Genomic DNA, 21,435 nt, shown 5'->3' on the forward strand with positions numbered 1-21,435 from the left:
ATGGAAAGTGATCTGTATTTGTGTTTTATGTGTATTGTGCTTTCATGTTTGTTTTTATGCTGTATAAATGTCATGTTTGAATCATTTGAGGTCTTCTATTTAGTAGGCAAATAGGAAAGATTATTAAAACCCAAACAACTTCACATATCTAATCATGAACTGTCCACTTTTTGAAGCACTAGAAAATTTAAAAAGGATCACCACTTTTATCACATGTATTACTGCTTTTGGTTATTTCATCTATTTATTTTTCACATATACCAAGAAATACTATTCAACTTAGAGATCACCTTTTCCACCACTCTGTTGTACCGATTGCTGTTTGTTTTTATTATCTATGTAAATATTTGTTATTATTACTGACTTTATCAATGTTATTTGTAAGGCTTAACCAACAGCAAATGAGAAATACTGGATTGATGGTATTTATGGTGATGTTCCTTAAACTTGAAAAGCAAAAAACTGAGAAGCAAGAGATACCAATGGTGATAATGGCACTGGACCATCAGCAGGCAGTGATGAATCTCCTGAAAATGGTGAGGGTGCAGATGATGATGAGCCAGCAGCAGCTGGCAAACGTTCAGGCAGTGCACAGCAAGGCTGACTGTTTGACGAGACACTTTGTGGTAAGATTACAGGTGCTATATTAACTGCTGCATGGGAAGCAATCTCACTTCTGGACGACTCTGTGAAGTCATATGATGAGCTGATGACATTTCCAGTGGCTTGGGACTTAATAGAAGTGTGTGATCATTAAGAAGAAGAGCAGATTTAATGTCTAATTGGATAAATTACCTCCTACAATGATTACAGGTCAGGACAAGTGGATTTAACTTTGAACATGCATTTATTTAGGAAACATCAATTAAATTTGATACACTAATGCTTTTTTAGCTTAATTGTCCCAGAATTGTTAAAACTACTTCACATATTTTTTAGGTAACAGAACACCATTACTTATATAATTTTAATTATTTTTTTTTTGACCTACAGGTGGATTAGCTGCCAACAATTTGTTTATTTGCGTCTACATGTGTCTTTTTATGTATTTGAAGGTTGGGTGTGGTGTGTGTATGTGATTTTTATGCATCTGTGCTTTCTGTGCTTTCTGTGTTAACAATCTTGCTTTTCATTTTAAAAGTTAATTCAGGATGAATCAGTGCTTTGGAGTAATTTATTTTTTAACTGGTCACTTAAATACTTTGTGTAGTTGCACTCTTACGTAACTGGAAGATGGAAGACAACTTGGACTGACCTTGGAGGATGACTATGTCCTAAACCAGATTCATGGGTGTGTTTTTTTTTTTCCATATTTCACTTGATGCTGAATTTATGCCAGCAAAAACGACATACTCCTTCACTGACCAAGAAGGTCAATCCCAAGTGGGACATCTTAATAGTAAATCTTTCTTTTTTCCAAGACTAATTAAGTGAACAGATACAAATGGACGACTCTGTGAAGACATTCCTGAGCTGTGCCAAGAGTTGGCTTGAGCTGACGAAGACCAATGCCATATGAGACAAGCTACAAATTTTAAAAAAAATAAAAAGATCTTCATCAAGTAATTTTTTTCCCCAAAAACCCACTCTTATTGCATCATTTACCAACTTGAATTAAACAGCTACTACAAATCTGAAATTTCTGTCATAAAAACTTATTTTTTATAAGTAAAAAATAAAATAGGTAAGTATGTCCACAATTGCATTCCTGCATGCATGAATGGAAATCTTCAAATCACTAAAATTCTAAATGTACAATTACAAAAATGAAATAAAAGAAACTGTATTTGCAATTACTAACTTAATGTTTGATAAATCTTCAGACCCAGGAGTTCACTTTCATGCTGGGCTTTCTGACTGCAAAGCCATTATTGGAGAAGCGGCAGAGCTGGAGTGTAAAGTGAGCAGTGAAGACTGTGTGGGAGTCTGGTACAAAGATGGGGAAGAGGTAAGCTCATGGTCTTAAATCTGTTCATGTTGCATTTAGACTTTATCTGCATGGGTTTCCTCTGTGTACTCTGGCTTCACCCCACTATCTAAAGACATTGTATTTTGGCCATGGATGACAGGCAGATATTATTATAGAACAAAGCGCTATATCAGGGGTCTCAAACTCGAGTCCCACAACACTGTATATTGACATGAAGAAATATAATGCAATTTGACCCTTGAAGTTACTTTTTTGTTAGGATTTGTTTGTTGCTGAGTGCAATGTTAAAATAGTCTCTCCAAAAAGTTGATTCTGTTCATCTGGACGTAGCATTTTGTGGGAGAAACGTTTCGTCACTCATCCAAGTGACTTCTTCAGTCTCAGCTGAATGCAGGTTTCCCGAATCTTATAAACATTTGCATAATGCCTGAAACCAGCCCACTGAAGGAACAATGGGCTGGGATGTCAATTCCTTAATCTTAATTATGCAAATTCTCATGACCATTGATCAACAACCACTGACCAAAACCCACTGATCAATAACCACTGATCAATGGCCATGAGTACCATTCACAGAGAGTTGGGGAATGGCTGCAATCACAGCATTGTAAGATGGCGAAAGATGTACCCTTAGGCCCCCTCCTCAATTTAGAGATGGTCTTTCCCTTTTCACATAAATGGCCTCCTTGACTCCACACTCAAACCAGCGTTCCTCCCTGTCCAAGATGTGTACATCCTCATCCTTGAAAGAGTGGAGCAGTTGAGACGCATTTTTTCTAAACACCGGGTCTCTGTGGCTTTTAAGCCCCAAAACACGCTGCGCCAAAAACTGGTCCACCCCAAGGATCAGGTCCCCCGACACAAACAGAGTAACATAGTGTATGCTGTTAAGTGCCAGGAGGATTGCCAGGATTTATACATTGGGGAAACCGAACAACCTCTGGCGAAGCGGATGGCACAACACAGAAGAGCTACATTGTCAGGCCAGGACTCTGCAGTCTATTCACACCTACAGGCCAGTGGACACTCTTTCAAGGATGAGGATGTACACATCCTAGACAGGGAGGAACGCTGGTTTGAGCGTGAAGTCAAGGAGGCCATTTATGTGAAAAGGAAAAGACCATCTCTGAATCGAGGAGGGGGCCTAAGGGTACATCTTTCGCCATCTTAAAATGCTGTGATTGCAGCCATTCCCCAACTCTCTGTGAATGGTACTCGTGGCCATTGATCAGTGGTTATTGATCAGTGGTTATTGATCAGTGGGTTTTGGTCAGTGGTTGTTGATCAATGGTTATGAGAATTTGCATAATTAAGATTAAGGAATTGACCTCCCAGCCCATTGTTCCTTCAGTGGGCTGGTTTCAGTCATTATGCAAATGTTTATAAGATTGGGGAAACCTGCAGTCAGCTGAGACTGAAGAAGTCACTTGGATGAGTGACGAAACGTTTCTCCCACAAAGCGCTACGTCCAGATGAACAGAATCAACTTTTTGGAGATTTACTTTCCTGGATGATTGAGAATGCATCGAAATGTTAAAATAGGTTATTTAAAAAGCACAACATGGTTTAATATGAGCAGACAGTACAAACATGTTGAGGGATTGCCTGTGTTCAGTGAAAGTTATTTTTAAAAGAAAACAATTTTCACTTGCAATCAAAAACTAATTTGTACACTTATGTCTGCATTTTTATTTTGTTATTATTCCAGATTAAGTCATCTGAGGGGTTAACTATTTCAAAGGATGGAACATTTCACAGACTGAAAATTCATAAAGTCACAGAAGAATTTGCAGGGAAATATAAATTTGAAGCAGACGGGCGTAAGACAGAGGCTGAGATTGCTGTTGAAGGTAAAAACATTAGTATTGCAATAGCTATTTTCTTGCTCACAAGGTCTGCATCATTCATTAAGCAGAGTGTTTAGTTCATGATGAAAAATAATTTTTAAGAGCAGTGCAAAATAAGTTTATTTATTGTACATACAGTAACTACAAAGCATAACAGTGCTTGAAATATGTTTTTGTTTTTTTATGACTCATTCTAGATCCACCACGATTTAATGCTGAAGATCTGGAAGCATTCAAAACTCCTGTCACTGTGAAAAAAGGACACAAAGCTACGTTCAACTTGGCTTTTATTGGACGGGAACCTATAAAAATTCAGTGGTACCGTGAGGGTGAAGAGCTTTCGGAGGAGGCAAACATCAAGATAGAGCATTCAGAGGGGTCTAGCCGTCTACTGCTATTGAAGCTTCAGCGTAAAGATAGTGGTGAAATCAAGATTAAACTCAAAAATGAGTTTGGCACTATGGAGGCTCTCAGCCAACTTGTTGTACTGGGTGTGTGTGTATAGCACTTTTGCATAAGACACTGGATTTAATACACTTAAAAATCTTGGTTCTGCACAGATGAATATTCTGTATTGTACTTTCTCTTCAAACAGATAAACCTACTCCTCCAATGGGACCTCTAGAGATTGTTGAAGCCTCCTCCTCTGCAGTTGAATTCAAGTGGAGACCCCCAAAAGACAGTGGTGGCTGCAAGATATTAAACTATATCCTTGAACGACAACAAGTTGGCCGTAACACCTGGAAGAAGTTGGGGCCAATTGGTCCTGAGGCCAAGTACAGGGACACGGATGTAGACCATGGCCGAAGGTATTGCTATCGCCTCAGAGTGGAGACTGAAATGGGCATCAGTGAACTGATGGAAACAGAGGACATTCAAGCTGGTACAAAAGGTGAACTAAGATAACAATTATTTAAATGCCATCTTCTCAAAATACCACTGTATTAACGATCTGGTCATCAACATTCAAAAGGCAAATCTTACAGGTAAAAAAAGAAAACCTTTTATTGAAAAACTCAGGTACTTGTTTTTTGTGTTTTTCCTCCAGTGCTTCACCATAAAATTGACTTTCCTCAATTTTCACAAATTGAAAATGGGAATGGTCTGCAGACAGCTGCGAGATAGGACACTCACTGTTTATTTTATTTTAAATAAACTATGCAAACTTACTTCTATGACAATAAATTGAACAACCTTATTTTCATTTTCCCATATACATTTTTTTTCTATTCAAATCTTTGTTGAATTAGGGAAAAAAACTGACAACTAAAAGTCAGGCAGAAGCTTTCATTAACAATGTAATAAATCTAGCTGTGTACATTTCAAGAGAATGAATGGAAACATTTTGCTGTGCTAATTTCTCATGTGGCAAGACTTCTAATTTAAGGTAGCTAAATAACTGAAGAGAACGCAAAGAATATCTTTTAATTCCAACTGACCACTATGGTTTCTAATGAAATAAAGTTATTGTTCAGCTTTTGTGTCATTCTCAGAGTTCCTCAAAAGTAGACAACCTTTTTTTTAATGAATCTTTAGACAAAATAATATAAATGAAAAACATACTAGTCCCACTCTTTTCTGTATACAGCATACCCTGGACCTCCATCAGCACCCAAGGTTGTCAGTGCCTTCAAAGACTGTATCACTCTCTCCTGGTCTCCCCCTGCTGATACTGGAGGAACCAGTATTCTGGGATACAACCTTGAAAAACGCAAGAAGGGCAGCAACTTATGGGGCCCTGTCAATCCACCCAATGAGATGATTAGAGGTTTCTTATTCACAGCCAGTTTCTGTTTGTTTATGTTAGAATAACTTGACAGCACAACAGTGATGTCCTAATGATTTATTGCTGCAATTCAAATTTTTCCCTTACAGGGAAGCAATTTGCTGTGAAAGATGTAATTGAGGGCATGGAGTATGAATTCCGTGTGTCTGCGATCAATAACTCTGGAGCCGGTGAATTCAGCTCCCCTTCAGAATTCGTGTTTGCCAGAGACCCTAAAAGTAGGTGGAAACTGATACGGTTGGCATTTTTAGACTATATTTAGCTTTGTGTAAAAATAATGTTTGTCTTTGAATCATATTTTACAGAACCTCCTGGTAAAGTCAGTGACTTCAAAGTGACAGATTCCACTTACACAACCATCTCCTTGTCTTGGACAAAACCCAAGGACATTGAGGGGGTTGAAGATGAAGCAAAGGGATATTTTGTGGAGATCAGGCTTGCAGAAAACACAGAGTGGGATCGCTGTAATTTGAATGCAATAACCATGACGTCTTATACAGTAAAAGGCATGAAGTCAATGGCTATGTACTGGGTAAGAGTCATTGCTATCAATGAAGGAGGCCATGGAGAGCCACAGGAACTGGATAACTACCATATCTCTATGCCTCCTCCTGGTAAGAAAATTTCCAAATGTTATATTTAATGTCATGATTACAAAGCAACATAATAATGATAAATTCAGTAATTATTCTTTGTTTTGTTTCCACTAAGCAATGCTTGACTCAAGTTAAGTATATAGTTTCAATTACTTGAAATTACCAGAATTTTGCATACTTCAGAAATCTAATAACCAGCATAAAAGGTACAACCACAATATTTGGCAATACATACCAGATTAAAATCTGAGGTAGTTTCCTTGAGCATCAATGCACCCAGTGTCTCCACTGCTCATGGTACATTTGAATTGCTCCATGTATAAATATCATCTTCTGTGCCAAATTATTACCACCAAAGCCTACTTGCGAGATTTGTCTTCCTGTAACTTTTACCCAATATTAAATTTTGTTCTGACAAACTTTCATCCTGCTGTTTACATAGTGAGGCCCCGATTCACTGATGCCAAAATTAAGAGTTTTATGGTGGTGAGAGCAGGAAATTCAGCACGATTCAACATTAACTTTGAGGTAATAACTTGATTACTATATTTGTGACAACAGACATATAGGGATCTTATTTTATCTTCTTACAAACTAAGAAAATTACATCTTTGTATTCTTTCTAGGCCTCTCCTTGGCCAGATGTAATCTGGCTAAAAGATGGCGTGCCAGTGTCTAAAAAAGTGACCATCAGTAATGCAGAGGGTACATCCCAGATTCTCATTCCTTCTGCTGAGCGCTCAGATACTGGAGTCTATACAATCATTGTCAAGAACATTGTTGGGCAAGAAACAATCAGCATTGAAATTAGAGTCACAGGTGTGTTTGGTATAATCTTGTATTAATTGTAAAACTTCCATTTCATATGCTGTGGACAAAAGAAAAAACTAAACTTTCTTTATAACTCCAGATGAGCCCAAGCCTCCAGGTCCTGTGGAGTTAGATGAAAATGTGCATGGTACTGTGACTATTTCATGGACAGCATCTCCAGATGAGAAACGTGATGACAGGCTGCACTACATGGTGACCAAGCGTGATTCAAGCAAAAGAACATGGAACACCATTGCAGATCGAATCTTCAACAACAGATTCACAGCATGTAACATAATGCCAGGACGAGAATACCAGTTCAGAGTCTATGCAAAGAATGACATGGGCTCCTCCAAACCCTCTGAATCCCCCAAGTGGCTGATTCCTGCCAAAAAAGGTATGCACATGGTTATGCCTGTCCTTTTGGAAGACATGTTAGTTTGAAGAAGAACTGCAATTTTTAAGAGTACAGCTTTAAGAAAATCTAGTATTAAATATTAACAACTAAATGACTCTTTAGCTACAAAATAAAGTTTAACTGTCTGTGACCATATCTATTTTACTTAATTTGCACTGACACTGATGTCATAGGGCCGTGTGTGTGTCTCATATACATATATATATATATATATATATATATATATATATATATATATATATATATATATATATATATATAAAAATAATGTGGACAATGGGTATGCATTGCTGTATTTATCTGTATTTGTTTTTATGACTTATCCACTGATATTTAAAACTTTAGAGTTTTAACCTTGTTTCCCTTTTGCTTTGCTGTATGATTATGACAAACTCTAGTACACGAACAGGACTAGTATCTCCTTTCATTTTCTAATAATTCTGTTGTAGAGCAGGGTGATATGGCCAAAAATATTTATCACGATAACGGTATAACTGACAATATAATTGATGCGAGACAAAATACAACTCCACAACATTACTAGCGCAAAAAGACAACCTTCCATTTATTTTCACTTAAACAAAAAGCTGGTTTTTATGTACATTAAAGCTTTATAAAAATGTAACAGTGCAAATGCAAATTCCTTGCTGAAAGTTTAACCAAAAGGCATTTCCAGTAGAAATGGGCTGACATATCCTGAGCATAACCATGTATAATATCCGCTGAAGTTAAAAAGAGGTGCTTTGCAACATTAAACTGCAGTGTGCAGTACGTATTTTCCGGACCATAAGGTGGACCGGATTATAAGGTGCATTAAGCAAAACAAAGCAGTCAGATAAATCAAACTTTATTAAACTCATTCTTCTTGCTTCCTCCACTGCTGTACCATTGATTCATTAATGTTGAATTCTCTGGCAGCTGCTCTATTCCCATGTTGTTGCAGTATATTAATGACTAACCTTGTATTGTGGATGGATTATCTCAGTTGTTCTCCTGACTGAAGTTTGGTCCGTTTACAGCAACCTGCCATGCGATTGCATTTGCCTCTAACTATCAGGAACCTTCACGTTAACTTTTATAAATGGAAAAGTGTTAGTGTTCGTCCTCCAGCTTCACTGTTTATGTTATGCTAACATAGCTGTGTCGCTAGCGATCACGTAGCACATCATTATATACCAGTTAGCCCAACTTCAATAACCCTACAAACGTCACTGCTGTTTAGTTTCCTGTCGTCATTTATTTTGGAAGTGATAGTAGAGCTGTACGTTTGAATTTTTTCAGAAATCTCTCAGTCAGAACATGCAATATCATGCTTAGGTAACTAGCGAAACTAGCGAGCTAACTTCTGCTAGCTTCCTGCTAAAATCTAACTCCGTTAAATGTAATAAATTTTGTTTTCATGGATGCCTGGAAGTTAAACTTCATAGTTACACCTGGTAAAGCAGCAATGCTGATCGTTTTATTAAAGATGAAAGAATTTAGACAGTTTTTAAACTCTCAGTGATGCTGCAGTGTTCGTTTGACCTGAAGCATACGGAGTTTAGGACCCAGATTACTCACAGATTTAAGAGCATCTTAGTCCGACAGTAACAACGGCCACTTGCATGTTCTGCAAAAAAATGTGCTTTGTCGTGTATCTGACGGACAAACACCAAATCAGTTCCACATCACTGAAATTGCACCATTTTTACAAACCAAATCTGGTTCATCTGTTTCACTCAACAATCGGCCATGTGCGTATGAAAACAAAGGCACTGCGCATGCGCATTGTACTCATATTCTATCGCGATATTTCATTTTCCTATCGTTGCCTAACATTATACCGGTATTACCGTGAATGGTATAATATGGCCCAGCCCTATTCTGTTGTAGCGCCATCATCAAGACAGTATTGACACATTTTCTAATGTTAGATGAATACAATTAGAATGCACTGCATGTTTCCTTTCTTCCAGAAAAGTTCACTGTGAAAATGCCAGAATCAAAGACGTGCAATCTGCTGTGTCCTCCCAAGTTCATTGTCCCACTGAAAACCCACACAGCTCCTGAAGGGTATGAATGCTATATGACTTGTGCTATAAAAGGGGATCCAACACCTCATGTCACATGGCTCCGCGACAGTGTCAGTCTGAATACAAACACTAACTACCTAATCTCCAACACCTGTGGAGTATGCTCTCTGCTCATATTGAGGGTTGGCTCGAAAGACACCGGGGAGTACAAGGTTGTTGCAGAAAACTCTTTGGGAAGGGCAGAGTCTGCAACTAAACTCACAGTCAGAGGTAAGCCTTTCAAAGAGACATTTTATGCCTTTCCTCATTTGCTGTCATAATGAGTGTAATATACTGATATAGATATAGATATATCTATATCAGTATATCAGATGTATATACTAGTATGATGTAAATCATCTCTTCATGTTTTAAATAATAAAGGAAAAATAATTCCTGTGGGCAAAATGCTCACTTCAGGCTCCTCTCACCGGTTTCAAACAGTTTCTTTCCAGAATGTGTTTATTTTTGCTTTACCTTTTCTTCACAGAATAATTGGACACACCGAAGATGGCAGACTTCCTTTATAATGCCAGCATAAATCAAGCTCATGATAATGCCACATTGTTTGCAGTTAAGTGAGAACTGTCATGAATGAAACCTTTGTTGTTTTTTAAATTATGCTAGTGATGCCTTCCTTATTTGATTCACAAATTCAAAACAAACATCATCTAAAGTTAAAGTAACAATAAAGCCTTAGGCCTGCAAAAATTGCTTAAATAAAAGTTACCAACATGTGTCTATTTTGATTTCAAGGGTATAGCAGTAATGAAATAAAATACTGAAATATAACTGTGAAAACTATATACAGTTTTTATCTCTGCACAGCACTGATTGTTATTAGATTAGTTGCTATTAGTCTGAAGGTGATGAAACAACTTACTTGTGTCTTAACAGATTTTTAGATGCAAGGATCTTTGGCTTGTATAGTAGGTGTTTGTAGAAGACCCCAGAATAAAACTAATATGAGAAAATATATGAACTGACAGGATATTTACATTACAATGACACTGCTGTCATAAAATGACATCAATATGAAAATTGTGTGAGTTTGATGTAAATAAACATTTCAAACAGCATCGTGACGTGAATTTTTAATGTGACCTGCAAGTCACTTTGACCTGAAAATAATAATAAAAATGTACCGGACAGATTTTTGTTACTATAGACTATTGTGGCCCTGGGTCAAGCCTCAGCATAGCAGACAAGTATTGAAATTCATGTGTGTTGTTCACATTCATGAAACTTTCTGAATAATAACTTATGTCCAGTGTTTCTTATATTACATTTTTAAGCATATTTTGAAAGGCTCAGCCATCATTCCAAGTTTAGAGTCAATAAGAACTAGAGGCTTAGGTAAACCCTGAGCCATACATAAATTCTGAATGCAGGGTGACACAGCTCAGTTTCAAATACTGAAATTAATATAAATGCTAAATCTGCTCATATTCATGCTCAGCCTAAACCTGCAATAAAATAACTGTCGCTCATTGGTACCCTAATTTTAGAATGAGGTTTATCTTGCTTTGTTTTGATGAACAAATAAAAATGTATTCCTTTTCTTATATGTTCAGATACATATCAGATAGCATACATGTAAGATCAGACAATGCCAAGGCGGCTCCACCAGTGGCACTACAACTCTCTGTATCAGATCCTATAAGACAGCACAGAAGCACCCTGCTGCCATTCTAAAGTTGACTTTCCAGTTTTGAGGATTATATTAGTGCCTTAATGCTGCAATTTATCTGCTGTCACCTTTTCAAGAACTTATAGGAATCCAATACCAGGGCTTAAGTCAGTAACCTCCAAGAACTATGGTAACAAACAAAAGTAAAAAACAGTGGTTAAAGGTTGTTCTGAGGGTCTTTGAAAGGCTTTACTGCATCTCAAAAAGAAAGCCCAGACTCAAGAATCATCTGAAACCTAGCTGACAACAGACAATGGAAATTGAAAATACGGTAAGTAAAATGACCAAGAACACTGTGATGATCGTGTCCACAAACACACAATTGAAAAACTCTAGTATTACTAATTATATTTCACAACCATATAAATCAGATACAGAATAAGGTTTAATGCTGCCAACTTATTTTCACATTTAAGATTTCTTGAGCTTTCTGTGTGATATGTGTCTTTGTATTAAATTTAGTTATTGACTCTGGGGTTTGCCCCTTTTTCGTTTAAAATCCTTTAAAACATTAGTATATAGATTGGGCTCCATCTCATTTGGGCAAGTCAGTTTGTTAAGAGATTATTTATTTATTTATTTATTCATTTATTTTAGACTAACCACATTGCTGTTATTTATATTCACCATTTAATAAAAGCATAATTGTGAAAAAAACAAACATATTGCTACTCATGCTAATGTCATTATGGAGAGAAATTGACTAAATTTATTGTTAATAGTATTCATGAGAGAAAAGAACCAGATAAACTACACAGAACAAGCTCACTCATTTATATGCTTATATTTACCATATTGCTCTTTAGATTTTTACACCTTTTTTCTGAAACTTTAAAATTCTTTCAAATGGAAAAGGGAAAATTACATGATATGCACGTCCATGTTATAAATCAATCAGTTCACTTATAACAGCGTTCAAAAGCCAACTAATAAATATGGCTTCACAACAGTACACCAAGCATACAAACCCATTAAATATGTAGGCCTTTTATTAACTGACAGAGCCCAGATGATTAATTTTAATTAAATTTAATAGAGAAAGCTTAAGTAGCTATCAAATATACTGTCATTGGACTATTGAACCATATAAATGAAGGAAGACTGAGCATAAATATATTGAGAACAGCAGCTTTCACATTGCTTTTTCCCTGAGATACAGTGTGATACAGCATATTGTTGACATTACATGAGAACAATCAATTTGAATCTTCTAAATATGCAAACACATTGCCAAAAGTATCTATAATCTAAATCTTATTTTTCTTTCTACATTCATTTGTAAGTATGGTGCTACGTCTTCTGCTACATAACAATGCAAATGCCCTCAATTTCAGTTATGGAGAACAGAACCATGCAGGTACAACAGCAGGTGAAATGTTGTTCTGTTTTGGTTTGACAGGTTTATGTTTTTAGATACAACGTTATTTTCTAAGACATGTTTTCCTCTTTTTGGATGGCTGACATTGAAAACAAAGACAAAGCCACAAATCAATGGCAAGTTTTGCAAACTGTTGATGAGTGCAGGCAAGAAAGATTACACGAGCATCTGTTCTGAACTACTGATTTTTGCTGGATGCTAAGGAAACTACATGAGCAAGAAAAAAAGCTCATGTAGTTTGAAACTTGGCCTTCAATTTGGATGGCTGCATCCAAATTGAAGACCAAGTTTCAAATAATGGGGAATGTCAGAGATAGGCCATAAACTGAGCATCCCAAGAAGACGACACTACAAGACTGTTCCCTTACCATGTCAGCACTTAGGAACTGTGGGCAGTGTTATACAGATTTACAGTGAAGGCTTGAAGGATGATATGGCTTACAGCTCTTTACCCAGAGATACTGGACATAGTGCACACAGCCAGTCTCTGATGTCAAGGGGATGGCAGGAGACCTGCCAGGCCACATATGTTTCTGAATACTATGCCAGCCACTTGGTTATGCTGTTCTATGTATGCCCTACCTGCTAGCATCTTGCACCCTGATGTTATGTGCTGGATTAGCTCAGTGGCATCTTTACACCTGGGGTCTTGCCTGGTGTGATGGACACCAGTATCAATGGATCTTGTGCTCAAAGCTTGTTCCTGTGCTGCCATGATTAGTGCCTCTGAGACATCTTTCAGTCCAGCTTTGTCCAGCCACTGGTAGGATTTGTGGATGTCCAGCCACTGGTAGGATTTGTGGATGTCCAGCCACTGGTAGGATTTGTGGATGTCAGCCACTTCCTCTATCTATCCTTCCATGATAGTTCCTCCTCTTGTTCCTCTTTTTTTGGTTTGCTGCTGCTTGAGGTATTCACTGAGCATGCGGTCAGTCGTGGCCTTCTTCCTGATGTACTCGTGGATGTTCGTTGTCTCACCCTGGAATGTGGTATTGACACTCACCAGTCCTCGGCTTCCTTCCTTCCGCTAAGCGTACAGCATCAGGGTGCTGGACTTGGGTGAAACCCTCCATGCATGGTCAGGAGCTTCCTTGTGTTGATGCCAGTGGCTTCTATTTCCTCCTTTGGCCAGGTTATTATCCCAGCAGGGTACCTAATCACAGGCAGGGTGTAGGTGTTGATAGCCTGGATCTTGTTCTTACCGTTCACTTCTCAGGACTTGCCTCACCCTCTGCAGGTACTTGGTGGTTGAAGCTTTCCTAGCGGCCTCTTCATGCTTCCCATTTGCCTGTGGGATCCCCTGGTACTTGTAGTTATCCTCTATGTCTGCAATGTTGCCTTCTGGTAGTTCAATCCCCTCAGTTCTGACTATCTTCCCTCTCTTCGTTATCATCTGACTACACTTCTCCAATTCAAATGTCAATGTCATTGCTGTATATATCCTGGTGGTCTGGCTCAGTGAATTGATGTCTCGTTCACTATTGGGATACAGCTTGATGTCATCCATGTAAAGGAGGTGGGTGATGATTGCTTCTTTCTGTAGTCAGTATCCGTAGCCAGTATACAAATAAATAAATGACCCATTTTTCACACACTGAAATCTAAGGCAATGCTTGACCATGAATATCTCAAAAAGCATTAAAGATAATAGCTTGAATCTTTACTGTGTTTTCTTACCATCAATGTGAATCTGTAATTTCGGACAAATGTATCAAAAATGTCTAAATATTGGTTATATCAGCACTACTGAAAGTCCCATATTTGAGGATACATAAATCAAAAACTTGAAATTGCAAAAGTCAACTTCTGAATGATATCTTGTTGAATTACACAATATTGTAAAATAAAGCAAGTAAAATACTTTTTAACATGAAATTCTTAGACACAAAAATGAAGAAAATGCAATTTTTCATTCAACTGTCACACTACAAACTACAACTACAAAACAAAAATATTAGTAGTCCTGATAGTACTCTGAACAATTTAGTTCAATATGTGAATGTTTTCTTTTATTTTCAAGATCTGCGTCATTCCATCTCCAATCATGAAACTTTTTTTGCAATGTGAAGTTGTTTTGTGTTTTTTTTTTTTTCAAATTTTATCTAATCAGTATTTAGACATTTTTCAATGTATTTGTTCCAAATTAAAGATTCTGATTCAGTCTGATGGTAAGACAGATCAGTAAATATTTCAGGCTTTTATCTTTTATAGTTTATATAGTTTACCAATATTATTTTTTTAGATTTTCATGTTTAAACATTGGCTCAGAGTTCACTGTGCAAAAAAAAAATAATTGTGCTACAATTATAATTGTGTGGATGCCTTAATAGGCATCCACACTGTTGAGATCCTGTTTCTCTTTCTTCTTTATTATTATTCCGGGTGTTTCCGTACACTTTTTGCCGTGGATCTACTTCCACAATTTTTGTGCTATTTTCACCGTTCAAACTCTAAACTGTTCTGCTCTTTCTGCTAATGCCGGCTATGACTTTTGGTGTTTATTACTATTATACTTTTTAAAAATTACACCTTTTTCCTTTAATTTGTCCCATTGAAATGAATGGGAAACTTCCACAATTCTGCTAAAACTTTCTTGTCTTTGAAACTTAACTACTGCCTCATACTTTCACCTAGAAACTTCATTCAAACTTTAAAATGTTCTCAAATGATTTGGCTATTCCTGTATGATTCAGCTTTTTCAGATCTTCTACCGTTTTAATCTTATCCCTCTTTGAGTTTTCAGTTGCAAAATTGTGATTTTTCAGAAAATACATGCGTTGCTATGGTTGCTATGCAATTAACTCAGAGGGGACAGTGAAACTGTTTGAATTTTCTCTTCATGTCCAAACAACTTCTTGCTACTCGCTCAATTTCCACTCAAGCCCCACAAATTATACACCAAAACGTAGGTATTTTTGCTGGCTTTCAGAAAATGTCACTATCATTGTTGTGGGACTCATAGATATTTTGCAAATCTCCTCAGAGTAACACAAAGTCAGAAAACTCTCCATATAAACTCAATGGAGAGTTTGTTCAAAATCACCGCTGGATTTCTCTAATGAGAGGCATTTTCAAATTGTCATATCTCCTTAACGAAGCGAAGTTAAGACATGAGGCTTGTCCCCGTATATGTTCAGACACTCCTGACGCTCACAATTCAAGAATTTCTTTCTCACCTATTACCGTTCTGAAATGAGTTGGACTTGTTTGAGGGTAGGAAATTTGTCCCTCGCTCAGATTTCATCAGATTTCAATCTCTGGAAATGAACCACTTTTTTCTCTCGTCATATCTTTTTGATGGATTTCCACAGAGCCCTGAAAATTTCCATGACTGTTCACCAAAGCCTGCTGTTTCTTACGGTGAAAGAATGATTTTGATGCTCCATATAGATTTAGAGTTACCAAAGGTTGTTTGAGCGCAAGTCAAGGCAGTTTTTGCTTCGCCTCTACTCAGTTACAGTGTATTACAAGTCATATATCTTTAAGAATTTATGTTTTATCTCTGAATTATGAAGACCTGAAGATTCCCCCATCTCTTCTGAATAAAACGATGCCTGAATGACCGTTCTAGCCTCTACGGTTAGGAAATTATGGCCATTTGTTTGAGGGGAATCCTGAATGTCAGAAATACACTGAAGAAAACTCACACCTCTCTCTGTGTCTGTGTGTGTAAGGGCTGACTACAGCAGGTGCAGCTAATTTAACTGACCTACATATACCAAGCCCAGACTCTCCACAGCTCCTGTTCCCTTTACTGTCTGTGTATGTGTGTCTGTGTATCAATATTTCTCCTATGTTTAGGTATTACTCCTCAATCATAGTATTTCTGCTAAAGCAAAGTACTTCTACTACATCTAAGTACTTTTGCCAAATCATAGTATTTCTGCTAAATCATAGTATTTCTGCCAATTCATAGTATTTTTGCAAAATCATGGTATTTGTGCAAAATCATGGTTTTGGGGCCAAATATTTCTGTTATTTTATAATATATGTGCTGAATATATTATATGTGCCAAATCATAGTATTTATCCCAAATTATAGTATTTATGCCAAATTACAGTATTTCTGCTAAAACGCAGAAATAGTACCTTTTAGCAGGAATTTCTACCAAAAGATAGTACTTCTGCTAAATCAGAGTATTTCTGCTAAACCAGAGTATTCCTGCCAAATCATAGTATTTGTACTGAAACATGGTACTTCTGCCCAATCATAGTATTTATACCCAATCATAGTATTTCTGCTAAATCATAGCATTTGTGCCAAATCATGGTATTTGTGCAAAAACATAGTATGTCTGCAAAACCATAGTATATCTCTTATGTTATAGTATTACTACTAAGGCATAGTATTTCTGCCAAATCATAGTATGTGTGCCAAATCGCAGTATTTATACCAAATCACAGTATTTGTGGTAAAACATAGTATTCCTGCCATATTGTGGTATTTGTGCAAGAACATTGAACTGTTATGTTATAGTATTACTACTAAGTCATAGTATTTCTGCATTGTTATAGTATTTGTACTAAAACGTAGTATCTCTGCCAAGTCATAGAATTACTGCAATTTCATAGTTTTTTTTAGGAAATCTGTTATGTTATAGTATTACTACTAAGTCATAGTATTTCTGCCAAATCACAGTATTTGTGCCAAAGCATCGTATTTGTATGGAGTCATAGTATTTCTTCTAAATCATAGTATTTCAATCAAATCTCAGTAGTTGTTGTTAAAACGCAGTATTATTGCCAAATCATAGTATTTGTACCCAATCATAGTATTTCTGCTAAATCATAGCATTTGTGCCAAATCATGGTATTTGTGCAAAATCATAGTATGTCTGCAAAACCATAGTATATCTTTTATGTCATAGTATTACTACTAAGGCATAGTATTTCTGCCAAATCATAGTATTTGTACTAAATCATAGTACTTGTGCCAAATCATAGTATTTGTTGAACATCATAGTATTGGAACCAAAACATAGTATTTGTCCCAAAGCATCGTATTTGTATGGAGTAATAGTATTTCTTCTAAATCATAGTATTTCAATCAAATCTCAGTAGTTGTGTTAAAATGCAGTATTATTGCCAAATCATAGTATTTGTACCCAATCATAGTATTTTTGCCAAATCGTGGTATTTGTGCCCAATTAATAATTCTGTTATGTTATAGTATTACTACTAAGTCGTAGAATATCTGTTATGTTATAGTGTATCTGCGGAATATAGTATGTGTGCCAAATCGTAGTATTTACACCAAATCACAGTATTTTTGCTAAAACATAGTATTTCTGCCATATTGTGGTATTTGTGCAAGAACATTGAACTGTTATGTTATAGTATTACTACTAAGTCATAGTATTTCTGCGTTGTTATAGTATTTGTGCTAAAACGTAGTATCTCTGCCAAGTCATAGAATTAATGCAATTTCATAGTTTTTTTTTAGGAAATCTGTTATGTTATAGTATTACTACTAAGTCATAGTATTTCTGCCAAATCATAGTATTTGTACTAAATCATAGTACTTGTGCCAAATCATAGTATTTGTTGCACATCATAGTATTAGAACCAAAACATAGTATTTGTCCCAAAGTATCGTATTTGTATGGAGTAATAGTATTTCTTCTAAATCATAGTATTTCAATTAAATCTCAGTAGTTGTGTTAAAATGCAGTATTATTGCCAAATCATAGTATTTGTACCCAATCATAGTATTTTTGCCAAATCGTGGTATTTGTGCCCAAATAATAATTCTGTTATGTCATAGTATTACTACTAAGTTGTAGCATATCTGTTATGTTATAGTGTATCTGCGGAATATAGTATGTGTGCCAAATCATAGTATTTATACCAAATCACAGTATTTGTGCTAAAACATAGTATTTCTGCCATATTGTGGTATTTGTGCAAGAACATTGAACTGTTATGTTATAGTATTACTACTAAGTCATAGTATTTCTGCGTTGTTATAGTATTTGTGCTAAAACGTAGTATCTCTGCCAAGTCATAGAATTACTGCAATTTAATAGTTTTTTTTAGGAAATCTGTTATGTTATAGTATTACTACTCAGTCATAGTATTTCTGCCAAATCATAGTATTCGTGTGAATTTGTATACTGTAATATCACTGTATTATGTAGTGGCTAAGTAGGGGCTGTTTACTAAGTGCATCAGTGTAAATAGGTCATCTCTTGTGTTGGAGTGCCCTCTTGTGGCGCCTTTTGGGTAGTGCCTTAGTAAACGGGAACCCTGTAAAAAGTGGCATCAGACTGATTTGTAGTGGAGGAATTTGTTACCAGTTTTCTTAATCTTTAATCTGTATGCATGTTGTAATGCATACCCTGTTCTTAATCATAGAAACCACACCATATCACCTCTCCACATCCTCCTACTGTATGCCATACCTCCCTGTACCATCCATCTGACCGCAATAAACTCCACCTGTGGTAATCTAATCCCTGGATGTCAGCCTCTCCTTCTGACCGAGGATAGTTATAGTATTTGAGCCAAATCATAGTATTTGTGCTAAAACATAGTATTTCTTCCAAATCATAGTATTTGTGCCAAAGTATAGTATTTCTTCCAAATCATAGTATAACTGCACAATAAAGGTTCTTGAGCCACATCAGTGTTTGTGCCAAATCTTAGTATTTCTTCTAAATCCTAGTAATTCTGCTCAATGATAGAATTTCTGCTATGCTTTAGTACTTTTTTCCTAGATTGTAGTACTTCTGCTAAGTCAAAGTATTTCATGTAAATCATAGTATTTCTACCAAGTCCCAATGTTTCTGCTAAATCATAAATAATGTTTTAGTACAAATTGTATGATTTGGTGGAACTTTCTGTGTTCCAGCACAAATGCTATGATTTGGCAGGAAAAAAATATTATTTAGTATAAATACTAAGTTTTAGCAGAAATGCTATGTTTAAACTTTAAAAAATTCTGCTATTTCTGCTGATGTGTGTTATGACTTTTGACCATTGAAATGAATGGAACACATTATCAATGTGGTCACTGATTTTGCATGATGGGCTGAGCTGTGCTTTACCTCAGTGAGATAAGCATCCGTTCTCAGACTGGGAGGCCTGGGTTCAAATCCAGCTTATGGCAACATTTCTTTCACTTAACAGTTAAACTTTTTTTAAACTCTTTTCAACACAAATTTCATTTTATTCACCCCTTTTCAGCAAAATTTTCAGTTTTTTTAACCCCTTTTCAGCACAAATCCAAACTTTATCAGCTCTTTTTCAGCAAAAACCTCTTTTCAGCAGAATTCTGCTCATTCAACTCTTTTCAGCAAAATTTTCAGTTTTTTCTGCTGTTTTCAGAAAAAAACTCTTTTCAGCAGAATTCTGCTCATTCACCTCTTTTCAGCAGAAATTCTGCTGATGGAACTCTTTTCAGCAGAATTTTCACCCCTTTTTTTTTGCCCAAATTCTGCTAGCACAATTGTCAATCTCTCCACCTTTTCTTTGTGAGAAAGTGTTTGGCTCAGTGAGCTAAATAGCTGCCCTTTGATCAGGAGGGCCAGGTTCGAATCCTGCTCAGGGCATCTTTTTTTTTTTTTTTTTTTGTTTCAACTTTTTCAGCTTTTTTCAGCAGATATCTTCAGCCGTTAAGGCATCCACACTGCATTTTCGCAGGAAATGCAAATTTTTCTAGTATAAGGATTGTTTTAATATTTTCACTTAATACGCTTGAGAAACTTGAAGTCTAGAACATCGCAAAATGCTGCATTTGAACAAAAGTGGTGTGAAAACCCCCACAAACAATCTAAAGAGCTTTGAAAGAAAAGGATCCGGACTTCTTTAATTTTCTTCAAGACACCTCACCTCTCATTCAAGAAGCTTCTTCAGCTCTAAGAGCAGATGGTGGAGACCCAGATTTTTTTAAGCCCTGTGGGAGTGTCCCCCAAGGGGGGCATGGATCCCCTATTGATCCTCCACCTAATCACACGAGCCAAGGTGTGAAAACGGGTGTGGGTCATAATCAACCAAGGCTTCGGGTGAACCCACTGTGAAACCTAGCCTCACCCTCATGGGATTTCCTGAGGTAAAATGGCCCAGCATGTGAGTGGGTCTGGGAAGGGATTTTAAAACAAAGACAATATAGATATGCTATTTTAAACCACCAATAACATTAGATGTGTTTTTTAAACACTGTTTACTGCAAAAACATTCAGTTTTGGATGTATAAAATAACATCAATTGGAGGTAACAGTGTAGTTCAACTATGTAGAATTGCATTGTTACTGTAAATACAGAAACAATGGAAATAATACAGTCTTAATTCGTGGGAATGATTGCTGTCCTGTGCTCAAGAAAAGTTGCTTTGGAAAGAGCAGTACTTTAATTCCTCAGAGGATTTCCCACCCTTTCAAAGGTGATTCATTAAAAAAGAAAAAGAAGAAATTTTAATGACAGCAGAACAGAAAAGCTGTCCTTATAGGTTAATACACTGCTCAATTAAAAGGAATCACCTTCATCGCAGGAATCCCACCCCCCCATTATGGAATGGGTAATGTATTAGAAATGAAAAGATCCTACATAATTTACTGCACTGAAAATGATCAATCTATGGGGGTCTGAAATCAAAGACACCCCAAAAATCCAGATCTGTAGAGGTCTGTGCATCCCTGAAAGGATACAGTATGACTTCCCAGACCATGACTGACACACTCTCAAACAGGTCATGCTGAATGATGTTACAGGCAGCATGTTCTCAACAGCTTCTCCACACCCTTTTATGTCTGTAAACAGTATGAGGTGGACCTGCCAGTTCTGGTATTCTATAGCAAATGCCAGTCGGGCTCCATGGTGCCAGACAGAGAGCACAGGGCCCACCAGAAGGCTCTCGGGGCAAAAGATGAGGAAATAAATCTGTCAGTGGCTTGCACCTTTCCTGTGCAGCAATGTATATAAAGAATATAGT

The 21,435-nt window shown here is 36.6% G+C and overlaps 1 protein-coding gene across 2 annotated transcripts in view; it reads left to right on the forward strand.

Annotated features, from left to right (window-relative positions):
* The window catches only part of igfn1.1 (immunoglobulin like and fibronectin type III domain containing 1, tandem duplicate 1), a 33,339-nt gene extending 22,697 nt beyond the window's left edge, over positions 1-10,642 (forward strand). The window contains exons 13-24 of one of the 2 annotated variants that reach the window (XM_085407329.1): positions 1,824-1,948; positions 3,639-3,780; positions 3,975-4,268; positions 4,373-4,669; positions 5,366-5,545; positions 5,653-5,781; positions 5,869-6,177; positions 6,602-6,687; positions 6,786-6,978; positions 7,070-7,366; positions 9,343-9,669; positions 9,929-10,640. In XM_085407329.1, coding sequence (XP_085263455.1) covers positions 1,824-1,948; positions 3,639-3,780; positions 3,975-4,268; positions 4,373-4,669; positions 5,366-5,545; positions 5,653-5,781; positions 5,869-6,177; positions 6,602-6,687; positions 6,786-6,978; positions 7,070-7,366; positions 9,343-9,669; positions 9,929-9,933 — 2,384 coding nt within the window. In that variant the 3' untranslated portion in view covers positions 9,934-10,640. Of the gene's footprint in view, positions 1-1,823; positions 1,949-3,638; positions 3,781-3,974; positions 4,269-4,372; positions 4,670-5,365; positions 5,546-5,652; positions 5,782-5,868; positions 6,178-6,601; positions 6,688-6,785; positions 6,979-7,069; positions 7,367-9,342; positions 9,670-9,928 lie in introns of both variants that reach the window. The other variant, XM_085407331.1, reaches the window with a different exon arrangement.
* Positions 10,643-21,435: the final 10,793 nt, after the last annotated feature.

Source organism: Rhamphochromis longiceps, linkage group LG5, assembly GCF_057381845.1.
Source record: "Rhamphochromis longiceps isolate RC_006_pf linkage group LG5, R_longiceps_female_GT1.1, whole genome shotgun sequence".
Taxonomy (NCBI): domain Eukaryota; kingdom Metazoa; phylum Chordata; class Actinopteri; order Cichliformes; family Cichlidae; genus Rhamphochromis; species Rhamphochromis longiceps.